The 26855-nt window shown below is 41.7% G+C and overlaps 2 protein-coding genes across 3 annotated transcripts in view; one reads left to right on the top strand and one right to left on the bottom strand.

The window, feature by feature from the left end:
- The window catches only part of lpar1 (lysophosphatidic acid receptor 1), a 36036-nt gene extending 16532 nt beyond the window's left edge, over window positions 1-19504 (top strand). For both annotated transcript variants that reach the window (XM_030085358.1, XM_030085359.1), the window contains exons 2-3: window positions 692-1459; window positions 15988-19504. In XM_030085358.1, coding sequence (XP_029941218.1) covers window positions 709-1459; window positions 15988-16310 — 1074 coding nt within the window. In that variant the 5' untranslated portion in view covers window positions 692-708 and the 3' untranslated portion in view covers window positions 16311-19504. The remainder of the gene's footprint in view (window positions 1-691; window positions 1460-15987) is intronic.
- Window positions 19505-24519: 5015 nt separating this feature from the next.
- Window positions 24520-26855, bottom strand: part of musk (muscle, skeletal, receptor tyrosine kinase) — a 32446-nt gene continuing 30110 nt past the window's right edge. Inside the window, exon 17 of the mRNA XM_030085603.1 lies at window positions 24520-25575. Within this exon, the coding sequence (XP_029941463.1) occupies window positions 24875-25575 (701 nt within the window). The 3' untranslated portion in view covers window positions 24520-24874. The remainder of the gene's footprint in view (window positions 25576-26855) is intronic.

The raw sequence follows: 26855 nt of genomic DNA, 5'->3' as shown, positions 1-26855 counted from the left end.
TTTACTGAGCTGAGCAAAACTTTTGTGTCCATCAGATACTTACAAAGGTAGAATTACTTAGTTATTCCATGAAAAGCTTCAAGTGTCTTTCATACTGTTGTAAGTTTGCACTGTTTACACATTATTGTAGAGTTGAAGAACAGTATAAAAGACTGTAACCGAGGCTATAACATCAGGATGAAATGTAGCACATTTTATGTCCATTCGTTTTTTGATGATCTAATAAAATGTTTAATTTTGAGAATAAATGCACATTTTGATCATAGTGCTGATTTATGCAATTTCTTCTATTTTTCTGTACGTGACTCATTCAACCAAAACTGTTAATGAACTCCTGAACTGCAAATGGGATAGCTAAAGTGAAAAACTGCAAAGAAATACTGTATATTTACTAATTTTAAAGAACAGATATTTTTTATTGTGTTGATGGTATGTTTTTCATTCTTATTGCCTTTTTGTCAAGCACTTTGGTGCTTCAGACATATGCAAAAACTGCTTGGAGAGTTGATAATCAACACTATTCTTTATGTCAGATAAGTAGTTTTCACTCGGAGTCAAACATTTGTCTCATGCTGACTCTAAGTATGTTCTAAACTAGTTAGCATAATAAGAAACTTTGTCATGGGGATGAAAGCGTCTCCCTGTTTATGTAAACAAACCACTAATGGCGTTTTCTCTGCTCTCCTCGCAGTACGCGACACTACCACCATGGACGAAGACTGGTCGAACGAACAGTGTTACTACAACGAGACCATCGCCTTCTTCTACAACCGCAGTGGCAAGTACCTGGCTACTGACTGGAACACTGTCAGCAGGCTGGTGATGGGCCTGGGCATCACCGTGTGCATCTTCATCATGCTCGCCAACCTCCTGGTGATGATCGCCATCTACGTCAACCGGAGGTTCCACTTCCCCATCTACTACCTGATGGCTAACCTGGCAGCTGCTGATTTTTTCGCCGGACTGGCTTATTTCTACTTGATGTTCAACACGGGGCCGAACACGAGGCGCCTGACCGTCTCCACGTGGCTGCTGCGGCAGGGCCTGATCGACACCAGCCTCACGGCGTCGGTGGCCAACCTGCTCGCCATCGCCATCGAGCGCCACATCACCGTGTTCCGCATGCAGCTGCACACGCGCATGAGCAACCGGCGCGTGGTGGTGGTGATCGTCATCATCTGGACCATGTCCATCGTGATGGGGGCCATCCCCAGCGTGGGCTGGAACTGCATCTGCAGCATCAGGTCGTGCTCCAACATGGCGCCGCTCTACAGCAACTCCTACCTGGTGTTCTGGGCGGTGTTCAACCTGGTGACGTTCGTCGTCATGGTGACGCTGTACGCCCACATCTTCGTCTACGTGCGGCAGAGGACCATGAGGATGTCGAGGCACAGCTCGGGACCGCGTCGCAATCGAGACACGATGATGTCTCTGCTGAAGACTGTGGTCATCGTGCTCGGTAAGAGTTATTCCTCTATCAGGTTAAAAAGATTTTTAACACAAAACTCTAACAGTGCATGCCTCGTGGAAGCACCCTGTTTGTTTCCTAGCTACCCCAATGGTTCTTACTTTGTAAATTTCTCTATTACCAGTGTTCATGGCAGCTCGGTCCGATGAGAAAATCGACGCGCTGTCTTTTTATCAGCCAGTGTCGCAGCGAGCAGCTTCTGAAGTCATCAGCAGAACAATGAACCTGTTGATCCAGGGTCGATCTGCGAGCGTTCGGTCCGAGCACAGTGCATGCTTGGCACCGCTGAAAGCAATACGCACAGCACGCAGGAAAATAATGTCACGATGCTGTATTTGTGCATGAGAATATGATTTCATTATAAACTATATGAGGATCGTGAACTTGTCACTTTGTTCATTGTGTTTTAGTTTGAAGTGCTGAATAAGCACATATGAGAATAGTGCATACTTTCTAACAAGTAGCTGTTACTCCTGCAGTGCTGATATTGCTGACATTGTCTATCAGTGGGGGGACTGGAGCTGATTCCAGGAAGCCAGTACATCAGAGAACAAACATAGAAACAGACAACCACACACTGTAGATATAATTTCACCTGTGCATGTTTGGACTTTTGCTGGAAACTAGAGTATCCGGAGAAAACGCACAAACTCCACAAAGGGAGGCCTCAAATTGAACTTGGATAATCTTCCCATGAGTGGAGCATGCTAACCACTACAACTTTGGCTTTATTGTTCAGAAAAACACTGGAACTATGGTGGCCGTGTCAGTTATGTAATGGTGCCTGCACGATGTTAGCGGTCCAGCAGCCTGTCAGCAGTTTTTTCCCCACGCTGCATTTTGCTGAGAGTTGTGTGCCTGAAGTGTGTTTAAAAAAAAAAAAAAAAAAAAAAACTCAACATGGAAATCCAAGATGAGACTCTGAGGAACAAAGCTTAACTCGCTCACTTTAAGCAGGTTGTGTGACTGAAATCTGAGGTGCTGCACGATGCTTACACGCTGTTCCAGGGCTGAAGGAAAGCGGCTGGCTTCACACGACATCATATAGTAATCACACGAAATGTGCACAAAAGTGTTTTTACAGTCTTAGATCTCATCTTAGACTGTGGTTTCATCTCTATTCTGCGGTCCTAATGTTATGTCATCAGACTGAACATATGCTGAAGTGTTTAAGAGTTATGAAATACTCTCGGTTATTTTTGATAAGGCTCCAGATTATCAGTTGTACTCGCAGATGTGTGAGGTATGATTTTGTGCCATGACATAATGGATGATAACCCTCCCATCAGATAAAATCGATTCCACTCCAGCTTTCTGTAATAGCTGATTCGCCATTTTGCCATAAAACTAAATCATTGTCAGCTTCAGTTGCTTTTACACCTGTGACTGAAATGCAGTGACAAAACCAAACGGTCTGTTTAACATATAAGTTGTGCAGAGTGTGCAGTCGGACAGTTTTATGTCTGGGGGAGTCTCCAGGCCTCTTCGGAGTGAAATAAACACACGGTGCAGCACGGTAGCACCGCCAGCTCCAGCTACGCTTGAGCGTGAATTGTGGGAAAAAGGTTTCTCGGTGCCTGGAAGCAGGATGTGCCGGTCCTAGACAAAACATACCGAAGGATTCCATGTGATTTGTCTCCTATGCGCTGTGTTATCTCATCCTGTTGCAGTTGTTGTCTTTACTCCACACTTAATTCAGAGCAGTAGACAGCAGAATGTGCTCCACGGCCTGTAGTGAGCGAAATAAATGGCCAACCTACATTTTCTGCTCCTTGGAGATACTCTGTTTATTTCTGCTTATTTAACCTGAGAGGGAAGGAGGGAAGCGGCTCCGAGGTCCATCTGCAGGCTTATTGCTGGAGGGTGTTGCCCATAAATGCAGTACTGTGAATTAACTACCATGTAAGTGGATTAGTCACAACAGTTACACCGACTGAAGCCCATTTCCAGAGAAAGAAGGGAAGCATATATATAATTCTGGTGTTTTCACGACAGGATTTTTCTGTGATGGAGATTATTTACTGGGAGTCACGGCGCTCCGAGGCCGCTGCTGTTATCCTCCATCCACTTGCGTGTGTGCAGATCTATTTACTATGGCCGTGATGCACAGTAGCAGTGTTTCAGAAGAGTTGAGTTTTCATCATTTCCATGGAGACAGAGTCAGTTTATCCTCCTGATTGATTTAATTCAATTGCAAAAAACGGTTATTTTATTCATAAAGGTTGCAGACGTCTGGTCCAGTCTTTGCCCAGCACAACAATGGTAATTCCTGGGTAATCCCCCTACAAAATGTTCTCTTTTATTTTTCCTTTTGTTTTTTTTATTTTTTAAATTGGATGTGAAACAGAAAGTTTTCTGTGTAGTGAAACAGAGAAATGAAAATGCAGAGAAACAAATCCACTGCTGCTTTTTCCCTCCATTCCCACACAATACGCTGATACTGCCTTGAATAAAGTCCATACAGAGATAACTAAAGGACAACTCTCCTGTTACTCCCTGGAACCACTCTGTATTTCACAGTTTTACTCAACTCTCATCAGCTTTAACACTCGTTCCCACATTGCTGTAATTTAAGCAGTTTGTAATATACTGAAAATTGGAGCCACTATTGTTTGAAACTTCTGAACAAATTGCATTTGTTGAGATTTTGTGGAGTCAAAACGCCAGTGGGAAAGTGAGTCCTCAGAGCCGGGGTGTTATGTGTTTTGCTTCGCTCTGGAATCCACTGCTGTTTCTGAGTGAGGTCATTTTCAAGCACTGCAGAGGATATTAAATACTACATCCCTCCCTGGGTCACTCCCTTCCATCACTTGCCTCTTTCACCTCTGTATACAAGCACTTATTCACATCTCCTGGACACTTCTGAGTTCTCGACCCCCACCAAAATCCCCCCTTTGCTTGTTTTCGAACACCCAAGCTCAAATCAAACAAACAGGGTCAGGGGTTCTCCCCTCTCTGGTGGGGTGACCATTAGGCTCTTGGGTTTGATGATGTGTGTCTTTGGGAAAAGGCTGAAGTGAGTTCAGCTTGACCAGAATGTGAATCTCACAACAATTCCCAGTCCAGCTTTTTTTTTTTTTTTTTTTTTTTTCCGTTTTCTTTAGCATATGAAAATAACGGGTCCCATGCCGCCTGCTACCCCCTCCACTTGTCCCCTTCAGGATACTGCAGATGGGGAAAACAGGCACGGTCGGTCACACATGTGCACATGTGTAAACACAGGCGGATGTACACACACACACACACACACACACACACACACACACACACACACACACACACACACGCACACACACACACACAGTCTCTGACGTTGGCTCCATTCACATAAACTCTCATGTATGATGGGAAAGCAAAACCAGAATCTGACTTATTCTATTTCCCCCCCACCCCCACCCCCACAATGACAGAGATAAGTGTGCACACACATCTGGAAACAGCGAGACTCACAAACAAGTCGATATTTAAATTTGTCCTTTCCGATCCTCGGGAGAGTTTTTGGCAGCTCAGTAGCTGTCACGGTGTGTATCTCAATTCTGGATTTTCCCCACCTCTGATTGCTCCCAGCTGTTCTTCATTGTCTCTCCAAGTACAAGTCAAAGTGCTTTACCTGCTGTGAGTTGTCTGTTCCCTGTGTCGGGTCCAGATCTGCCTTTTTTCTCATTCCAATTTCTATGTCTCTTTGGACTTAAAGGCTCGAAAGTCTTGTTTTTCACGACAAACTTGGCTGTGTGTTTGGGTTCTCTGCTAGAAGAAGTCCTTGTTTCACACAGAGATGAGTGTTTGCTCCATAGCACAAAGGAAGGATGCCACTGTTCTGCTGGTCAGGGAGCAGTGTTATCAGTCAGTCAATCAATCTATCAAACTTTTTGTACACCTTTTCTGAGTGGTTGGTACTATTTATGGTGCTTTATGGGGTGATGTATGGCCATAAAAACAGAAAACAAAAGACAAGAGTGGATTTATAAAGCATTTTTAAAGGTTGAAATAGGAGTGATCTTTACAATTGAAAGACGAGCAAATTGCAATACCTTTAGTAAGACTACTAAGTAAGAAAACCTTTAAACTGAGATAGAAGAATGTAAAATATACAGAAGAAATGTGAATCTGACTAAATGAAAGAAAAAACTGATCCTAAACTACATAAACTCCATAATGAAATTTACAAAAACTTGATTACTGCCTGTTTTCTGTTTTTAAATGGGCTCTATTTAAACATTTACTTTGCTTGGATCATTTTATTGTCACTCAGCAAATAAATGAAAAAGATGTAACAACAAAAAAAGCAACAGTAAAAGTGAATTTCCATAAAGAGTATAATGAAACTTTCCAAATAATCTGAACAATGAGAAATGAACTGTATACATCAGTGATTAACCACAATCCATGAAACCGACAGCTTGGACCGTGGAAATGGAAAGAAATAATGACTTTAATTGATAGAAAGTATCATTATGTTCTTTTTCCTACATGTGAAAGAAATAGCTCATGATCAGACCACTATTTTTTTTCCATCTGAACTTTCTCTCGCGATTAACAACTCATCATGTTTACCTCTGCTTCATTATTGAGCCAACACAAGGCTACTTCTTGGAAATCCAACTCATATCCGATCTTATATCCTCCATTACTCCTCAGTAAGCCAACTGGAGGGTCAAATTCACCATGAGCTCCATTCAGAGTGTGGGTGTCAGTGTGTGTCAAGTGTTGGCTCGCGGAGGAGTCGTCTGTGAATGATTTGATTATCTTCAACCTCTCGGTGCTGCGTGAGGTCACATTGTCCGACAGCGAGGAGCGCCAAGCCACACCGTCCCCAAAGCACATGCAAACACATGCCGTGTCGCTGGCTTACACGTCAGGATCGTCATGCATGACCACCCACTGTTTCCCCTGATTCTAGAAGGACAGAGAAAGTAATAGTCACTAAGACACACACACACACACACACACACACACACACAAGCTAAATGCTCCAATCCGATGTCAGTCCGAAAGCATTCCCAGCATGCAGCTTTGCACATCACCTGTTTTCTGCTGGTGCATGTGTGCGTGTGGGCGTGTGTGGGTGTGCGCACTCATGCGCGTGTTTGTGAAGTAGCAAATGTAACGAATTACAATGCATAGTGCAGCTTTTCCAATCACTCAGTGTTGCAGCATCTGTTCTTGCAAACTCAAAATAGCTTTGTACTTCCTGCCTTCCTTACTGACTCCTAACATATATTCAGCAACCCGTTGTGAATGTGGCAACTTATTGTTTTGAGTGTTTTTTTAATATTCCTGTATGTGTAAAGCTGCACTGATAATATCCATATCTCAAACATACACTCAACCAAAGAAAGGACAAAACGTGTGGTGAGTTTATTAAAAACACGATGGACAAATTTGTGCTTCAGTACACATGGCTTCATTAAATATTTGTTTTCCCACTCAAAGAACCAAAAACACTGTGAAGTCCCGTCGTCTGAACTGACTTTGGTGTGGTTTTATTGAAGTTTAAAGGCAGCGACCAGCAAGACCAGCAGACCAAACACAGGCCGGGACCGGCTTTAGAGGTGATGAGTCCTCGCAGCAGATCTTTGTTTATATCTTTGAGTGAAGTGGAAGACTTTATGTCACTGCTGTGAATGGATTTCACATTTTCTACACTTGCCGGCGACTTCTCAGCTCGCGGACATCCTGCATGAGTAATCCTGAGTGGGCTGCGCTGCGTTTGGCCAAACACACAGCCTTATTGTGGCAGCATGCACATCATAACAGTGCACTTTCTGTTGATATCTCCGGTTAAAAACGGTATCATGAGCGCAGGGTGAGTCACGCTTCAGCATGTAATGATACCGAAAAGGGGAAACATGTGAGATGGAAGAGTAAGACAAACAAATCCCTCAGAAACTCAGCAGGTCCTATTTCGACCGGCTGAAGCGTCATGGACCACTTCTTATTCTGAGACACTGTATACACAACGTCTTCGAGTGAAAACATTTAAGGAGTCACTGAAAACTGATCCCTCTACTCACGTGTGTCTGGTTTCATCGCAGAAACGAACAACAGTGCCAACTCGTGGCCCGGCATGAAAACTGCACGGCTTTCAGTGTATCATGGATGAAAACATCATTTTCAAAACGTCGCCTTGGCAACGAAACAGGATCATCTTTAGATGAATCAACTGTGAATTTAGAGAAAATGAGATGGATTGTTACCAGTCAAAAGAAAACTGTTTATACCATGGGATCACATTTACTGATGATGTGAGTCTTTTTGTTTCTAAACAGTGAGGAAAAAACAGGAAAGTCAGGTTGAAAATCTTCTCGTCTCAGCATCCCAGCAAGTGAGTCACACTGCAGATTCATTTGGGCTTTTTGTGCTTGCAGAGCAGAAAGAAAAAAAGTCCATTACGGTCATTGAAAAGAAGCCACTGTATTTCCAGTCAAAAGCTTGTTTTTGTAGCCATTAGATCAGCGTGACACCAGCGGTGAACTCCATCACTGCGCACCACAAGCCCCTTTATCAATAACTGTAAACACTCAGCTACTGAATGTGAACTTTTATCTAATCTCCTGTGTGGATGTGGAGGGTTTGATGTGGGAAAGAAGAGAAAGGGATCTTTTCAGAGAAGGGAAGCCAGAGGGCCATTTCAGTAAAATCACAACCACAGCCATGGCCACAGAGGACGGTTGGTTTAGAAGAACGATAGAAGAAAAAAAAACTGTAACTTTTTGAGGGATGGAGGTTTGAAATATGGACACGCTGCGGCGGAAGATAGTGAGAGAACAAGAAGAGGGTTCAGAACATAAATTAGATTTAGAAAAAAAAATAGGGAAAGGACAGTAAGAAGAGAGAGTAAAGAAGTACATAGAAATTAAGGACGAGTGGGGAGAAGAACAGGAAATGAGTTTAAAAAAAAAAGAGGCAGAGTGCTTTAAATACTGATTAATGATAAGAAAGGGGGTGCAAATGACAGCAGTAATTCAATCTGGTGTGTTTCTTCATTTTAATGGCCGGGGAGAATTTACATTAGTGGAAATTTAAGCCGGTATGATGACATATGAGAGAAGAATAGCAAAGCAGGAAGATCTGAGACAGTAGACTGTAAAGCTCTCTGATGAGTGATGTTACAACATGTGGGATATATTAACAGAGCGTTTTGAGACCCTCAGAAGTGTGAATTAAGGCTTATAAGGATCAAACATTTTGAGGTTTTATTGAATTTCATGTTTTTTTTTCTTTATACAGAGAAATATCAGCTTTTTTTCCCCACTGATATCAGAACACCAGCTGGGACACATAAGTCCTGTTAACCGCTCACAGTCCAGGAGAAATGTTGACCTTGAACTGGGACCTGTCCACGCTGTCCCCTGTCGTCTCTTATTGTTATATGACATTGTCTCCAGCGATGATCATCAGACATGTGAAATATTGAAAGTATTTTGAATATGAGTGCTTTAAATTTCTGTTGTAGAAGGCTGACTTTGCAAAAAATGGAAGTCTAAATGCATATTTACTAAAGTGAAAGGTCAAGAAATGATTGTGGATTTTTTTTTTTTTTTTATCACGTACCTTTGATGCTGTCATTGCCATATTAGTAAAATACAACAACTTGAATTGTATAAAATTGGAAAAACAAGCAACAAAACAGCCAATCGGAAACATGTGACGTACTGCTTTTTAAGAGATAAAGTAACTTTTTAGCAAAACTGACTTCGACTCTCAGCTCTGCCCTCCACAGATGTAATAATAGAGCTCTTTAAAAAAAAATTCTCCATCCCTGTGCTAACTTCATGCAGCACAGAAAATAGTTGCATATCTTTTTAATCTCTTTAAATAATTTGCAGTTTATCTAAGATGCAATTTTCTACAAGAAACAGCCACATTTATTCATTTATTAAGGATTCAGATGGATGGATGGACCGAAAGTGAGCAACACGTCCACAATGGTTTATTGACCCGGTACTTCACGATCTTTGGCGGTCAGAAGAACATCTCATCTACTCATCGACCATGACATGACATCTTGTGGTCATTTTGAATGGTTTTTGTCTGTCGACCTTTTTTGTGGCGGTTGTTCAAGTCATGGTTTACTTTGTTCATCCTCATCAATTCACTGCTTGGCCCCTGACAGGAATGCGGGGGATGAGAACTGGCGTTCAGTGTGTTGCAATGGAGAACGACAAATTCAATGACTTGATTGCCTAATTTTCTACTGATGAAGAATATGTACATATTTAACAGTACTATAGTGACATCCTGGCCTTGGAGAATGTAGGCTCTTCTCTTGCAGTCACTGTAATTTGGTCTTTGCTGTATATTCATCTGTAATTACCGTTCAGTTGAATGAATCAGTGTGGAAGGTTTGTAGGTGTAATGCCTCACAGATGCAGACATGGCGGGACTAAACACACCAAAGTACCAACACAAATGTGCTGAAGTTTACAAAATCCTATCTGTCAAATGTTTTGATCTTACCGCTGAAGGTCACATGACTGAAAATGGCTTTTAGAGGCTGACAACTATAGATTTCAGGTCACGCTTCATTCATTTATCTTTTGAATTTAACTGGATTTTGGGCGATTAACCAATAACCTGCACCTTTAAAAGCCTGTTTAATGCAGAAGCAGCATGGCAATGCCACTGTGACCACAGTGTAAACTCTACAAGAGGACCTGCGCATGTTCCGCCAAGAAAGAACAGTATTAAGAAAGTATGTGAGTAACTCTTACAGGTCAAAAATAAATGAGATCATGGGCTGTGTTTGCTGTTTTGAGCACGCTTCAGGAAATTTGCTAATGCGAGCTGTTTTAAAGTGTCGCCAAGTCACTGGAAACCAACAGCAGCCCAACTCTGGGCAATCAGCATAACATGTCATTTCTAATGAAAGGACTAAACATGCACAACCACCAACGCAATCCTTTAAACCATTTAATTTTACATTTACGTAAATCTGTGGCCATGCGCTACACGTGAGGAGAGGCAGCATGTCAGCGACAGAGGAACATCTCGACGAGGGTAGAAATGCGGCACGAGAACCATCGGAGCAAAGCTTCGTGTGGACAGATTGGCTGAGAGATCAGCGTTTCTTCGTGTGGAGTTGGAGTTTATGTACAAGGACAGAGAATGACCCCAAAAAACCCGATCTCGCAATGCTGATTACCACACTGATTAGAAGGGAAAGGATGCGGGGTGTGTATGCCGAGCTTTCTCAACATCAAGTTGTCTTTGTGCCACGTGTAATTATGTAAGTGAGTGTTTGCGTGTGTTTGTGTCTGAACATCTGTGTGAATCCTCTTTTTTTTTCTTTCTTCTTTTCCCGTGTGTTTGTGGAGGTGCAGGGTTCACTGCCATAATCTGGTCCCCATTATTTCATTATTTTTGTTCCCATCGGGAACTCTGCTCACTTTTCCATGGAAACCCGTTTCCAGCAAGAAAAAAAAAAAGAAAAAAGGAGTGAAGTTCAGGCTGTAATTGAAAAAAGTTACTTTGTATTTTAAATTAGAAGTTTGAGCTTGAAGTTAATTATCAGATCTTGTTTTGAAACACAATGAGCGATGCATGTAATGCTAAATGTTATTTTCTTAATAAAATAAAAACATTATTAGGATTGAAGTTAAACTAAATTTTGTTTTCAAAAACTTTCTCGTGTTGCCGTTAGTTGCTTCATTGTAATGAGAAAAACAACCAGTGGCGTCTATACCTAAAAGTTGACAGGACTGGTTGGTATTAAATCATTGTTGCAGATTCTGTTTCACAGAAAGTTGTGGGTTTGCTTTGTGGCTCAAAGTCCGAGAGCTTCGAGGAGCTGTTGTAGGTCCTTTAAGCAAATATCGTCATATTTGTGTGGGTAGATTTGTTTGACATGACTACATTTATTTAAATCACATTTAATAGAAAAAAAAACAGGTGTTGTGATAATGTGGCTCACATGTCTCAGTCCTCTCTGTGATTTCTAATTCTTTCAAGACATGGAAAGTGTCAAAGTGCTTTTTCATGCGTTTCCAAACTTTCCAGGCCTGTTTCGGAGCCGGGTTTATTTACCTTTCTCCAGTGACTTTCCATTGCTCCAGTCTCGCTTCCCTCCATGTGGCATTTTCAAGTCGTGGCAGAGGCAACACTCAGGATGAGTTGCCAAAAACGAATTTCTCTCTCTTCCATCAACTCTGGTTTACCCTACATCAACCCTGGTGCTGTAGTGATGCAGCAAGATGTGGTGAAAGAGGAACATGTCGGCGGGCGTAGCCAATGTGAAGGATTGTTTTCTTTTTTGTTTTTGTTGTAATGCAGCAAGTGACGACACTTCCTCGGATTGGTAGAGGAAATGAAAGAATTTGAGAGCGAACGCTCTCGGTCAGAGCTTCACACAGACCAGAAGCAACCACAAAAAAGCATCCTATATATAGGTTTAGATCCCCTTGTTTCATGACAGTAATTTAAAAAACTAACCATTATTATTTGGCACATTTTCACATTTTCAACTCATATAAATATACTATATTTTGTTTTAATTGCTTTGAAAAGTTGTTTGACTTTCTCAAAAATATAGACTTTTTTCTTCACACGTACTCTGTGCCATGTCAAATAAAATCTTTAAAAAGTTTAGATTTAAATGTTATTTTGGCATTATTTTACTGATCCTGCCCTCTCAGGGCGAAACTTTCTGTGGCCCCTGAACTGAAATGTGCTGGACACCGGTGGTGGAAATTGTCCAGCAGAAAGAGGAAGTCGCATCAGGTGCTGACACTCACCGATGAATCTGTCACCAGCGATCTTGGCAACGGCATAAATAAAAGTAAACTGCCAAAAAATTTGAGATCCACAATGATTGGATGTTATAGTGTCTCAATACTTAATCCTTACAAAATGCACGTTTAACATCAATTTCACAACTATTATATGTTCCCATGACTCCTAACAAAATGATGCGGTGTTGCTGACAGCAGGGAAACTTTATTTTTCTCTGACTTGAAGTTTTTAGTGTTTCCTTTGGGTGCTTTTTTTTTTTTTTGTGCTGAGTCTTGTTCTGTTCTGTTTCACACTGAGACAAATAGTTCAGATAGTTTCTCTGCCGGGCTGTGAACCGTGCAAGAAATTTATCCAGCTCCGGAGGGTCAGCTTGCATAGCTGGGAAGTGAGGTCAAGCCTTTAGCGGCAGCTGCCGCCCGCAGAACGCTAACAGATAACAGACCTGCCTGTCAATACCGCCCCTTCCTTCTCTCATCTCCGTTTGCCAAATGCCCCATCCAGACCTTTTGTTTTACTGTCTCAAGAGTGTAATGTCCTCCAGTTGTCTTTCACTCAGGACGAATGGCATCTGTTGATAGAGTTTGGAACGCTTGAGCTCGCCATTTGTGAGCAATGGATGAGTGACCCCTTCCGCTTTACTAACATAGTTTGTTTGAAGAAGAAGAAATGATGCATTGCAGCCTCCTAGATGCCCTTACAAGGATAACGATTACCAGCAATTTGGTTGAGAAATGCAGTCTGTTTGTTTGATTTCTGAAGAAATCTGGAATCCCATCTTGCTTTACTGACAATGGTTGCAACACTTCTATGATTTTTTTGGAATGTCGTGTTTTCCCCTTCAAGTTTAAAGACTCTCATAAATGAGACAGCATAAAGTTACACTATATCCAATGTTGTGATTTATGTTTATTAAAGGGCGAAGGGTACATATTTGTTTCAAAGCTTCATATAATGAAGAATAGTCATGGCGTCATCTCTTTGTGGTCACTCTGGTCTCATCCATGGTCAAGTTCTGTGGTTTGAAGAAAACTCTGAGGCGTCACCTCGTTTATTAGTTGAACCATCTCTGTCCGTAAATATTCTGTACATCAGAATCTCAGCAGACAAATGTGGCTCAGGCTCAGGCTCTCCTCATGTCTGATTGCTGCTTCCTGCCCTGATGTCGCTCACTGGTGCCTGACTGTGTGATTCCAGCCACCTGGCGCCTCGGGCTCATTAGGGGCTGTCCTTGTGTGTCCCGGTTGTCGCTTTGCCTGTGTTCACCGCATGCCTCTGCTTTTGTCTGTCTCCCTGTGTCTCTCTCCTCTTGTGCTGTGGCTTCTATATTGTTGGACTTCTCCCCTGCGCTGCAGTTCCTCTGAGCCATAGTGAACCTTGCAATATTTGCAGGAAGACTTTAGGTTTTTGCACTTTTGTTCCCTGATTACAGACAATAAACTGAGTGGAAAAACAACCACCAGCGTGAACTCGTGACCCTAAGTGAAAACTGCACAGTTTGCAGTATTTCTACCACTGCCATGCAAATAGAAGACGTTTTCGAAATGTCATGTAAAGGCGGAACACAGAGCCACCACCCCTCCTGTGTCTTTGGATTGTAGATCTGGACTCGCCCAGAGGAAACCTTTTTTTTCTGTACAGGGAAAACATCTATCACTGCCAGGCAAGAGTGCTGATCAGGACATCAACATGTGGATAGCTGTAGTTACTTTATCTCATTGTCGTCATCACTATTACTTGATGCTTATTCCTTATAATTCACATTAAGCATACATTAATTTAAAGTGCCTCTTCTCCGGTTGGTGGAAAAACACTTGCTTCAGAGCTTTCATCCTAATGCACCCACAGCTCAAAACAAGGCAATGCAATGAAAGCCCCCGACAGCTGAAGGTCTTTCAGCTCACAGTATGTCACTGGAATGTGGTTCTAAAGTGAAACTGAGTGTTTTGTTTTGTCCAGAGATCATTGTGTGGTTAAGTGATGGTGCTGTGGTTGTTGGTTGATGTTTGTTCGCTTCAACTACATTTTATTTTCAGAAACTCAGTGTGTGTGTGTGTGTGTGTGTGTGTGTGTGTGTGTGTGTGTGTGTGTGTGTTTGTGTGTGTGTGATCCATGTGGTTCAAGTCATTGCCAGTGAAAGGGGAGAAAGCGGCAGGGTGCATTCTGAGTACAAATGCATGAATCAACCATTTAGTTTGAAGATGGCACCGAGCAGTAGGTCATCAGGAGTGTCACTCTGAAACCAAGTGACTCATTATTACTCATGTGCGATTCAGCAAAAGCTCAAAACCGAGGAATAAGTTTCCAAATTCAAATTATGAGTCACGCAAATCGAAGTGACATGAGTGAAGGAAAAGCCAAGCCCTAATACTGCGACGTGCTGCAGAACTATCGAAAAACACACACGGTCTGCTGATTTGGCAGAATACAGCATGTCAACTGGGTGAAATTCAAGAAAGTCGGCCTCCTATCACTTTCCTGTTGTAGTAGCCACACTCTCAGTTCTGGGTTTCAGTCTCATTAACTCGACACAATTGATGCTTTTGGCTGCTTCAGTGAGACTCAAACACTGAGCAGCTCAAGAAAATATTAGAAAAAACAGTTGTTTAATGCAATGAGAGCAAGATCGTGTTGATTGCATTGTATTTCACAATCAGTTAGTAAAAATAACTTTTATAATACAAAAACCTAATTACAATCCAGATTACAGCAGTCCACAGATGAACATTATACATATGAAGCCTGCATTTGAAGCAAATTCGTAATTTTGAGATACACATGAATGAAAACCGCCACTCTTTCTTTTCTTTACTTGTTTTTTTAACTTATCTACAGAAATGAATAACGAAACTCAACTGAAGCCCAGACTTCTACTTTCTCTTCGATTTAAGGTTAACAGAGAACCGGATGGTTCACATTATGAAAAGTATTTTTACCGGAGGCTCACTGAGAGACTTAATTAAAAAAAACAGGATTCCAAAGTAACAAACAAGCATAACTACTTTAATTTGTGTGTATTGCTGGAGTCATATTTGTAACATATTTATTGTACTGGGAGTGTAGTGGTTGGCACTCCCACCTCATAGTGACAAATGTTTGAGCCTGGTTCTGTATGAAGTTTGGAAGTACATTCCAAAAAAAATGTGTGTTTCAGGTTCACTTTTTAAAACAGAGACTTCACTTTCATGACGATGTTTTCAAGTGAAAGCAGAAAACTTCCGTTGCTGGTGCGTTAACATGACAACAGTCTTTGGAGGAACACGTTGAAAATGGCTCCTGAGGTGGATTTTCTCAAAAACACTCTTTTGAATCGGCGTTGCTGCTTGTAAATTGTTCCACCCATGTTCGAGAAAGAGTCATTCATAACAATGGAAAGAATCATACGGTGTGTGTGCTTCACTCTTGATGCAACAGCGCTCCTCTAATAAAGTGTACAATTAGTACACCATCTGGATCCCATGTGGGGACACATTTTAATCCTAAAAACCGATAGAAAAAAGACAATTTAAAGGAGCTTAAGCGTTTACAGCATGCTGCTCTCTGTATGAATACACAGGAAGTTTTAAAACATTAGAACAGCACTATTTCTGCTGTTTCCATTCAAACGGATATCATTGACGTTGCCGTCTGAACGCAATTTTTTTCTCAAACTAAATCACAAAAACAACTGCCCATCGACGTGAATGTGTGTATCTGTCTCTCTGTGCTTGGAAAAAAAACAGACTTTGGCAGAAAAAAAAAAAAAAAAATACTGTTTTTAAAGTAATGTTCTTATTTCTTTCCTTGTTCAGGTGCATTCATCGTCTGCTGGACACCCGGTCTGGTCATCCTCCTCCTCGACGTCTTCTGCGCCAGCTGCAACGTCCTGACCTACGAGAAGTTCTTCCTGCTCCTCGCCGAGTTCAACTCGGCCATGAACCCCATCATCTACTCCTACCGCGACAAGGAGATGAGCGCCACCTTCAGGCAGATCCTGTGCTGCCAGCGGCAGGAGAACGTCAACGGGACGGCGGCGGAGGGATCGGACCGGTCGGCGTCGTCCATCAACCACACGGTGCTGAGCGGCAGCGGCGTGCACCATCACCACCACCACAACGAACACTCGGTGGTATAGAGCCGAGAAAGGAAGGTCTCGGAGGTCGATCCATCTGCTTGGAGGGGATGTTCTCTCAAACTGAAAGAAGGCAAAGCGAAGTATCCTGATTTGGAGAAGGACTCCAAACATAACATTGACTAAATTTGAAAGTGAGAAGTGGCTGGAGCTGAGGAGCTGGATGGTGATTGTGATGAAGATGACAGTGAAAGAGGAAAAAAGGATAAAGGGGTGTGATCTTCATGAACTCCGAGGATAGGCTGTTAGAATTTTTGTTTAGTTTTTTATTTTATTTTTTTTTTTTTAATGATTTCAGTGTTGTTGCAGGCAAAGATGATATGAACTATTTAAAGTAATCTGTGAAATGAAGATAATGCCAGTATAACCCATGGTCTCTGTACCGTCTTCTCTAACATGGATATTACTCATCTAGATCCCCCAAAGCATGATAATTAACACCATTCGTACGCGTTACTGCTACATACGAACAACATGACACTACTACCACTGCTATTTAACTTACATACTTTTAATAACTGATTTATGGTAGAGGAATCGGGGTCTGATCCTATTATTGGAACAATATTTGTATTTATTTCCAGTCAGATTTGATTCTAACAAATGTAAATCTGTGAAAATCACAGACACTTGCTTTCATTTTAGGGCAAGTGTCTTGACAGGTTTTAATTTCAAGGTGTTATCCAGCGTCAAAAGTAAGCAGTTATCCTGAAAACACTTCTAAATATATATACACATTTCGCTGTTTACACAGTAGCATGCCAGAAAAACAACTTCAGGAAGTCGTTGTGTGTTTAGACGGCCGGTCATTACCCCTCTCTTACAATAGAGGCGGCATCTTTCACATTATGATGAGAAGTGACCTTACAGCCTAAATACCTTTGTGACAGATCCTCCTCTTTTATTAAACCGCTTTTGTTATTCCATCTCAGGAGTTTCCCACTTTCATCCAACTCAAATACACAAAGGATCCAAGATTTACAAGCAGTCCCAGGGCAGTCATCACGCTCCCAGGAACTACAGATAAGCCGAGGAGGAGGAGGAGGAGGCTCCACGCTGCAGTGTTATGCGAAAACCAGGTGCGAGATGAAGGTCAGACCGAGAAGAGATTACCGAGAGACATGCGTTAAAGTGGCTGCTGTGTCGCCTTGTCTGCGAGGTTTACCCTGGAAAAGGAGGCGACGTGGACGAGAATGTGAAAGTATAAACAGTGTTAACTAGTTTGAGGTGTAGCGACTTGAAATTAATATCATATGGTTGTACTTCTAAAGATATGTTTAGATGAGCTCTGACATTAAAAAGGATGTTGATTAATGTTTTGTGAAGGTTTTCCACATATTTCTAAAAAGACGTCCACAATCAGAGTGAGTGTGAACGGCCGTGTATAGTATGTTGCTGGTTCACCTTATTTTTTCTTAAAGGCCCTTCAAATAAAAAAAAGGAAGTGGACCACCTCTGTCATCCATTATTTGCTCAAACTTAACAGTTGGGAATAACTCACCAAGACACGAGTTAAATTTAAACCATGTAGAATAACAAATAGCCAACAGGGCCAAGACTGTACAGCGCTGTTCTCTGTTCCTCGTATTGAAATAAAAATATGCATTGACATTAAACTTCTCAGGAAATTATTACATTTATCAAAATACTAATGATAATCAATCAATAAAGTTGCAGCTGGACAGAATTTGATCAGGCTGAGTCACCAAAACTACATAATTAGGTTTCATGAAACAAAATAATTGAATTCAACATTCATGCATAAGGGGTTAATCCATTCAGCCAACCCCACAAAATCCTATCTTAACTTTATGACTATTATCTCTTTTCATGATTGTCTCGTCTTTTGGAGACAAAACAGTGACTAGTTTACGATGCAACATGGCTGGAAAAAAAGCTCCAGCTCCAAAACGTCACGCATCTCAACAACACAAACCTTTGAAGTGAAGCTGAATCCTGAAAGTTCTACATTTTTACCAGTTTTAAACTGATCGATCAATCAATGGGGAAACATAACTCTAAGTACATTTAGCTTTAGAAAGCACTCCAGATTTTTTTTGTTTTGTTCGTTTTCTGTTGACAATTTGATTGTAACAGTGTTATTGGTTATATGAAGCAATACTGGTAGTTTTTTTAATGACCATATTAGATAGTTGATGTTTAAAGGTCAATTCCTACTAAAAGAATACTGAAAACAATGATATGTTACAGCTGGAGTGTTTTTTCCATGATCTAAGGAGTTGAGGTCGAACCCAGTGCAGTATTAAAAACTGAAATATTATTTCCACAAGTGCACTCTCTCACTTCTGCCAGATACCGTGAGATTTTGTGCCGGGGTGGTAATACCGCGACATCTAACCAGCTGAATGTTCTGTCGCGATGTAAATCCAAACACTTTTTGGCCAAAACACACAGACGGAGGAACCCAGCAGCTGACAGCAATCTGAAAATCCCCGCCAAGAACTGCAGTCAGACGTTTTCCAGGAAACAAAGACGTTTGTTGGGAATCGGAGTCGGCTGGCGTTCTCTTCTTTTGAAGTCGCCCGAAATGTTGGCCTGTTTATCGGGCAGCGCATGCTGTCTGATCCCGACAAAGCTTGTAAAACTTCACCCTCTCTTTTCTCGCCATCAGTTTGTTGTTTTCCTGCTGCACATGTGGGAAGAAACACTGTGGTCCAGGGCAGCTTATTGACCACTGTCGAAGCAGGGAGGTCGCTCCTTGTTGTCTTTCTTCATCCAGAACAGTACAAACAAACTGTTGAGGAACTCTTTATCGCTTGCTGTGCTTCTACACTGTAAGAAAAAAAAACAAGAAAAAATCCAAATTTTCCAAAAATATTTACTTCAAATATTCCAGCTTCGTAAAGCTCTGGATCTGGTTTCATGATTCAAACCCACTGTAACGTCCGTCTGTCACTCTTTCTATGCCGTTGTAAGTACTATATGTGTACAGTATGTATATATAAAATATATTACTCAAAAGTTAATCACCAAAGGGAAAAAAGTGTTTGTAAATTTAACTGTTACACTCTGTCCAGATGTACTGTAGGATTGTGTATTTTTTATTATTGTTTTTGCCGTTTGTATTGTGACTCAAATTAATGGATTTTCTGTAGACAATATCCCAGTTATTAACTTGTGTGCAAACCTGAAGTGAAACCTCTGAGTGCAGTGCCTTTCAGCTCCCATTCTTGGTGAAAAAGTAGCCTGACATCAATTTGAAGAGTCGTCTTTTACCATCTCCTGTGGTTCAGATTGCAAATGAGAATTAAAACCATTTCAGATCAGTGAAAATGAGATTTTCCGGTTAATTTTTCTGATTAAATGTTTCATTCCTACAACAATCTGTTGTTTTCTGTGAAAAGTCACTCCCACGTTCAGCCTACCTGCATGTCTGAAAGCTGTATCAATCGTTCACTTCGGCCTTCGACTCACGCTGTTTGACACAGTTTCGAAATCTCTGTTTCAGTACGCGACTGTTAACTGTGACGCTCTGCATCCCGAAGCTACACATAATGATGATCATTTGATGTCATCTTGGACTAACAACCAGTCTCCCGACTTATGGATCTTTAAACATTCGTTGTCCAAATTAAAACATTTCGAATGTTCACTGACAGCTGCCAAGGTTCAGATTTAACAAAGTGTGTACTACTGGCGTCCAGAAAGTCAATGAGATGCAGAAATGAATGTGATTTCCATACTGTCTGTGCTGTGTAGGCCACTGTCAAAGCATTTTCCGCCAGAGTTGAAGTGTTGATATTCAAGCAACAATAAAAAAAAAAAAAAATCCCAAAACTCTGAATTGATGTATGACAGTGTTTCTTTCGTGTGGGCATTGCTGCTCCGGGGATGTTTCTGTTTGTTATCCAGCAGAGTTTCTGCTTCTGTAACACGTAAAACGATAGGACGAGAACAGACAGGGTCGCATGGGTTTTGTTTTGGTTTACTTCAGACCCAATAATCCTTGGACCTTGAGTTTGTTCACACAATGTGGGACCTTGATGTTCAGCTCAGTGTGTGTGTGTGTGTGTGTGTGTGTGTGTGTGTGTGTGTGTGTGTGTGTGTGTGTGTGTGTGTGTGTGGGACGAAAACGCTTGTTTGTCCTGTTTCTGTGCAGCTGTGCAGGTTCAGAGGTGAGAAATGTGAGATGAAGGACAAATCGGTTTCATCATATTGACAAGACTTCAGGTTCTGATTCTCTCGTACTGCTCGAACACTTCACTCAGTCCAGCAGTTTAGGATTCAATGTCTCCTTCAAGGACACTTCAACTATGGAGGTTTGAATCTGAAACCGTCCATTTGAGAGATGACCCACCCTACCAACTGATCAGTATTACATAAATTAATTCCATCCCTTCAGGTACAATACAGCAATATTTTGTTGATGAATTTTCCCCTTGATGGATCACAGAAATTTGAGGAAATGGAATCTTGTCAAAGATTTCTGTTCATGGTACATCAGTAGGTGAAATACAATCAATTTATCAATCAGCGTGTGAATGTGGTCGGTAATATCACTTTTCATCACAGCATGATGTCACCTTTAAAATTTCTGGTCTGTTCTTGGTGCAAGAAAAAACCGAAGAAGCAGTTGGTGCCAGTATGTTAATGACCTAGAAACTAGCAACAGGGTGATATAAAATGTGATATTCAGTTCTGACCTTGGCTGTTTGACTGAATTCCTCCTTCATTCAAGACTTTATAAGTAACAAAATAACACTACAGCAGCTATTTGGTTTTCTGTTTAGGTTTCATAAAGCAGTAAAACCGAGGATGCTCTGCCCACTTTGACAAGGTTTTCAGAAAAATTTCACATTCAGACGGCAGGGTTTTCAATGTATGCGCAGGAAGGCCAGTAACGCTGACAGTGCTGTAGTTTGCATGCATGGCGCTGTGTTCAGCATCTGATGTGTGAGAAAAATGTTTTTCCATATGTGACCCAGATGACGGTGTGGTACTGCACTGTTAATTTCAACCGCACGAGCAGCACAAACACTGGACTCCTCCACTGTTTTTGTTTGAATCCACTCACATGTGCAGAAAGCCTGCAGTGCCTCACATGTGGAGTATTGTGCTTCAGAAAAAAAAATCACTTTCCCTCCCATTTTCATTGACTTCAACATTACTGTAGAATAAACAGCTGAAACACAGTGTAAGTTTATTGTTTTCATCTGAAAATGTCACATAAACAAGACCCCAGCCAGAAGACAGAGCTGCTTGATTTATACATTAAAATCTGCGTGGGTTCTACTGAACGTACGAACGCTGACGGGATGCAGATGCTGCGTGATTAACCACGGACATGTGCGGCTTGTATGTTCAATTGCTACTGTTAGAGTGATCCAGGCCACTTTGCACGTCATATGTGATGTGAATTAGCTTGAAACAGAGGGCAAATGTTTTCACTGAAAGGAATGTTCTCCCTCTCACTGTTTGTGTGTGTGTATGTGTGTGTGTGTGCATACTCTGCTGTGTTTATTGTTCCACAGCTTTGGAGTGCTAGCCTCCAGTTGACTGATATATGTCTCCTTGCTTCCTGTTGCTCCCCAAACAGGCCAATCAGCGTGGGTGCAGCCACACGGGAAGTCCCCCCCCCCCCCCCCCCCACGGCCGCCGAGTGAGGGGGATGTCACACGGCCGTCACAATGTCAATACAGGCGCTTTCCGTCATTGTTCGCTGACTGACAAATACGTCCCCTCGGTCAAATGTCCCGCTGATTTTGATGCGGATGGATTAAAGCTCCCGTTGGACGGAGCCCAGCATTTTGTTTTCATCTTACATTTATGAGGGACGCAAAAGTCAACACGCTGACACTACTACAAATTTCCGTGAAGAAATGTACCGACCCACATCATTGTGTCAAAACAAGAGGCTGTAACACACGGCTGCCAAACAGTCCGAGCTGCTGTTGCGTGTTGGCAGGAAGGTTAAGGAGTCCATTCAGATAAAGCTCGTGTTTGGAGAAGGGACGGCGGGCTAATTCGCTGTGAATGAGCCCTGCTTCCCAGCATCTGCAGCTGCCTTCTGGCTGAAACGTTTGTGAGACGTTGGAAGGAACCGACTGCAGGGGACACAGATAAGAAAGGAAACGGTGGCGATGGAACGAGAGGGGAGAGGACAGGCGGACAATGAGAGCCTGCAGGAGAAGTGTTGAAACAGAAATAAGGAAATGGATAAACACAATGAAAGGTAAAAATAATAGATGGTTCAATATTAGGAAGTAGGAACATGTTATTTCAAAGCAAATCTTTTAGTCATAAATTACTATATTAATACACAGAAAAGGTTCATAAACACACTGTGACACTGTGACAACGAAAAGATGAGCTGCTGCGTTATGTTCACCACAGTGAAGCCATGGTTTTATCTAAGCAGTTACTTAAGCAAACTTTGCAAATATTTATCCTGTTTTACTTATTAAATTATATTATAATGACATTTTACTTAGAAAATCCACTCAGGCTTCAGAATGATTGCTTTGTTTCATCAATATCCAATTCAAACAAAAAAATATGATTATAAAGTGATTTCGAAACGAGATATTTAATATAACTTTAAAGTGAGAAAACACTGACACTGGAGATCTTGGTGAAAACATCTTGATGTTGTTGATATTGGATGATGTTGTAGAAACTCTTTTAGGAGAATGATGAAAGAGCTTGAAAACTATTTTGTATTGACAGCTGCTTAAAAAAAGCAAACACTTTCATTTAGAAAGTATGAACACATTTTGAAATATCATTTACCTTAAGTTTAAAGCAAATGTGGATCAGATAACTGGAGTCGTCTGGATTGTTCTACAGCTGAAGTATATTACGAATCATGTGCAGGAATGCAGCGCGCACTGAGAGAGAGAGAGAGAAAGAACAAAAGAACGAGGTAGAACAGACACAACTGAACTCCTTCTGGATGGAAATGAAAGTGAGAAGAGAGGATGAAGCAGGAGTGGAAGAGTCAGAGCCACAGTTTAGACGAGAGACAAGAGGGACGACCGGTCCGAGTCCCAAACGCCATACTCCTCACTCTAAACTGTTTATACCGGGCGGGCATCCCCCAGAACACACAACACACTCACACACAGGATGCAAAAGCAGGCCACGGGACAAAGCCATATAAACCAAAATAAATGAAAGCAGACGTATCTTTTTCCAGTCAAGCTCAGCAGTTTTCTGCAGCAGGTTGCCCCCTCCGGTGCCTCCTGTGGTGAGAACCAACACTACAGCGTCCATATGGTGGAAGACTTGCTGCACTTGATTGAATAAACAGAGAGGAACTTGCAAAAAGAATGAGATAAGACAGACAGAAATACCTGAAGTCTAAGGGAGGTCGATGTTTTGTTTTGTTTTTTTTTTCTTAAAAATATGCTATAAAATATGAAACTATTACCGTTCATGTACATCAAACTATTCTTAGCCAATTCTGCATAGCAAAGTGTTGAATAATCATGTTTATTTGCAAGCAATACAAAGACATACAGTATCATACTTCATGGGAAACAGTTTGACCACTGGTGTAATGTAGCAAAGAACAAAATCTTAACATCACACCACATTTTTGAAAAAAATCAAGCCTCAGTTGTGACAACTGTAATCTCAGTTGATAATGACAGATTTTTAAAGGTCATTTATGCATATAGTGTGTAGGTGTAACAGTTTATTGAAGTAAACCCACTTCCCACATCTGACTTTGCACAGTTAAGAAGAGAAAAAAAGAATACACTGACATAACTCAGTAAGAGTAACAAGAGAGTATATTTAGTCTCTCAGAACGTGAATTTCTATGCACGTTTGGGGCATTTTTCACTCTTTGAAAAGCCTCTTTTCAAGCATAAGAATAGATGCCTGTCACAAGGTTCTGCGTAATCATAATTTATTCAGTTTAAGAGACTTTCAGATGAATGAGGAAGATTTTATGAAAATGGCCGCTGTCAAACACAGATCAACAACAAAGATGACAAACAAGGTAAAGAAAAGGTGATAGAAGTAAATAGAGAATGCCCAGAAATGGAATAGCAACTTATATCTATTAAATAACCACCAGTCTTGGCTTAAAGTGATTGTGTGCCACAGTGGAATTTACTAGAGGTCTTAAAACGTACAATGTCTGATACGTTGAGTGGAAGAACTTACCCCAAACCACTGCCCTGCTAAATTTACTAAATGCAGCTTCAAAGCATAAATCGTAGTAAAATGATAAAAAACACACAAATACATTTGAAGAACAAGGTTTAGCAGACATCTGTTTGATAAAAGTATGAAGGCACGTCCACACAATTGGGATTCAAATTCTCTGGAGTTAAAGGGCAACTCCCGTTTTTTAAGTTTCAGTGGTCAGGGGTCAGTCAGACAGTTTTATCCACTCAGTTAGTATTTTCTAAACTGAAAGCAAGACTAGGTTAATTTCTGAATCCAGGTATACGGTCAGTACCAGACGATCTCCACTGAAAACCAACCTGGACAAGCAGAGAGACTGACGTCACCCAACTATCTGAGTCTTGTACTGAGTGTTCGTCTCAGTGTTGGGACTGACTTCATTTCACCGGCTGGACACATGTCGAGGTTAGCTAGCCCTCCGCCTCTGGCTCAGCGCTCATGCTCAGTCTGTTCTCGTGCATGCGCTCCAGGATGCGGTGTATGCTGCTGAAGCTGGGCCTGTCTGACGGGTGTGTGCTCCAGCAGAGCCTCATCAGGTTGTACAGCTCCAGTGGACAGTTCTCGGGGCTCGAGAGAATGTGACCGTCCCTCACATAGTAAATCACCTCTTCGTGACCCATTCCGTAATAGGGCTGCATCCCATGGGAGAAAATCTCCCACAACACCACGCCGTAGGCCCACACGTCCGATTCGGTGGTGTAGCGGTTGTAGAAAATCGACTCCGGCGGCATCCACCTAATGGGGATGGCGTCGTTTTCGTTGGCTTTGTAGTAGTCGGCCGAGTAGATGTTCCTGGAGAGGCCGAAGTCGGCGATCTTCACCACCATCTCCTCCCCGACCAGGCAGTTGCGCGTGGCGAGGTCGCGGTGGACGAACTTGCGCTCCGACAGGTAAGCCATCCCCGCGGCGATCTGCTTGGAAATGGACAGCTGCTCCAGGCAGGAGAGGGCGCCCGCCTCCATCTCGGAGGAGAAGCTGCGCCCGGAGAGGCTGGCCCTGCTGAGGGTGCGCACCGACTGGGTCGGGGATCTGCGACGCAGGAACTCGTTGAGGTCGCCGTGGGCCATGTACTCAAACATCAGGCACATGGGTTTACCCACCGCACACACACCTGCAGTGAGAGGGCACATGGAAGATTACACTTCATTTAATGGTCCAAAGAAGACTTCACTTTGATCCCTCAACTCATGGTTGTGTTTTCTTTTGACCTTCTGCTACACTAAAAAATCCCTGTTTACTGGTTATTTTCGAGTAAAAATGTAAAACTTTTATCTTTGGAGCCAATTAAAATGCAACTTTTAGAAAACGGCTCCCAAACAGGAACTTTTTTCATCATTTTTAAAACGTTGCTATAAAAATCCCAAACATTTCTGAAATGAAAACAAAAAAATATGCATTTTCACATGCAAAGCTGTCGTGTAAACTGATCCCTAAATTTACTTCAAATATCTGACGCGCAAAGCATTAGGACCTCGTTTACTTGAGGATTTTGTATGAGACATTTAACTTATCTCTAATAGTTAAAACAACCAGTCACCTCAATTCCTAGAAATTTCGAAAGTTGTTCAGAGAACTGTTGCCCACCTGCTCCTCTTTTTTAACGATGTGTTTTAAATACCGAAACTTAACTTGGACCCGCAATTTTCCCAGAGTACTGAGGGGCCAAACGTAAATATTAATCCACATAAACATATTGGTGACATCAATAAAAGGTGCTACATAAACAGTATTCTTCTTCCACAGAGACACATAATGAGCTCATTCACTGTAAAAGGTAAACAAATATCAGGCGCAGACATAAACACAGACTGAACCATCAGTGATGTGTGCACACTCTTAAATAAATCCTCGAGACGGTCTGACTTTAGTAGTGCTTTATGTAAACACACTGCTTTTCTTGTGTTTTCTGGGCATGTCTGTATTTCTGTCTGATAAAAACACAAAGACTGAGTCCTAGAATGTCAAAATCTGACAATCTTCATTTGGATGACAGCTTTTGTTTGAAGATTAATGGTTTAAATGTAGTATTTCTTCCATCAGACCAGGAGGAATAAACACACCATAAAATGTTAATGAATCAAATGAAATCGTTGTGTGAACCAGCCTGTTGGTAAAGTTGAATTTTTAGTTCATTTCCTACTTATTTGCCTTTCTAAAAGCATGACTGCGTGTTTATATATGCACTCCTTTAAATGCTTTTAGGGACACAGTGTGGAACGCCCTGCATCGCCTGTAGATGCCCGATTCATCCCACCTGGCATTCAGTAAAGGCATTAACACTACAGGAGTTCAGTTTCTTTTCCAGTGAGGAATTCCAGTGAGGGCAGAAGATCACGACACAGTTGTCTCCTGAACAAAACCTCACTCTGCTCTCCTGGGACTTGCACTACA

This window comes from Salarias fasciatus, assembly GCF_902148845.1.
Source record: "Salarias fasciatus chromosome 7 unlocalized genomic scaffold, fSalaFa1.1 super_scaffold_4, whole genome shotgun sequence".
Classification (NCBI taxonomy): domain Eukaryota; kingdom Metazoa; phylum Chordata; class Actinopteri; order Blenniiformes; family Blenniidae; genus Salarias; species Salarias fasciatus.
This window is presented reverse-complemented; position numbering and strand designations above follow the sequence as displayed.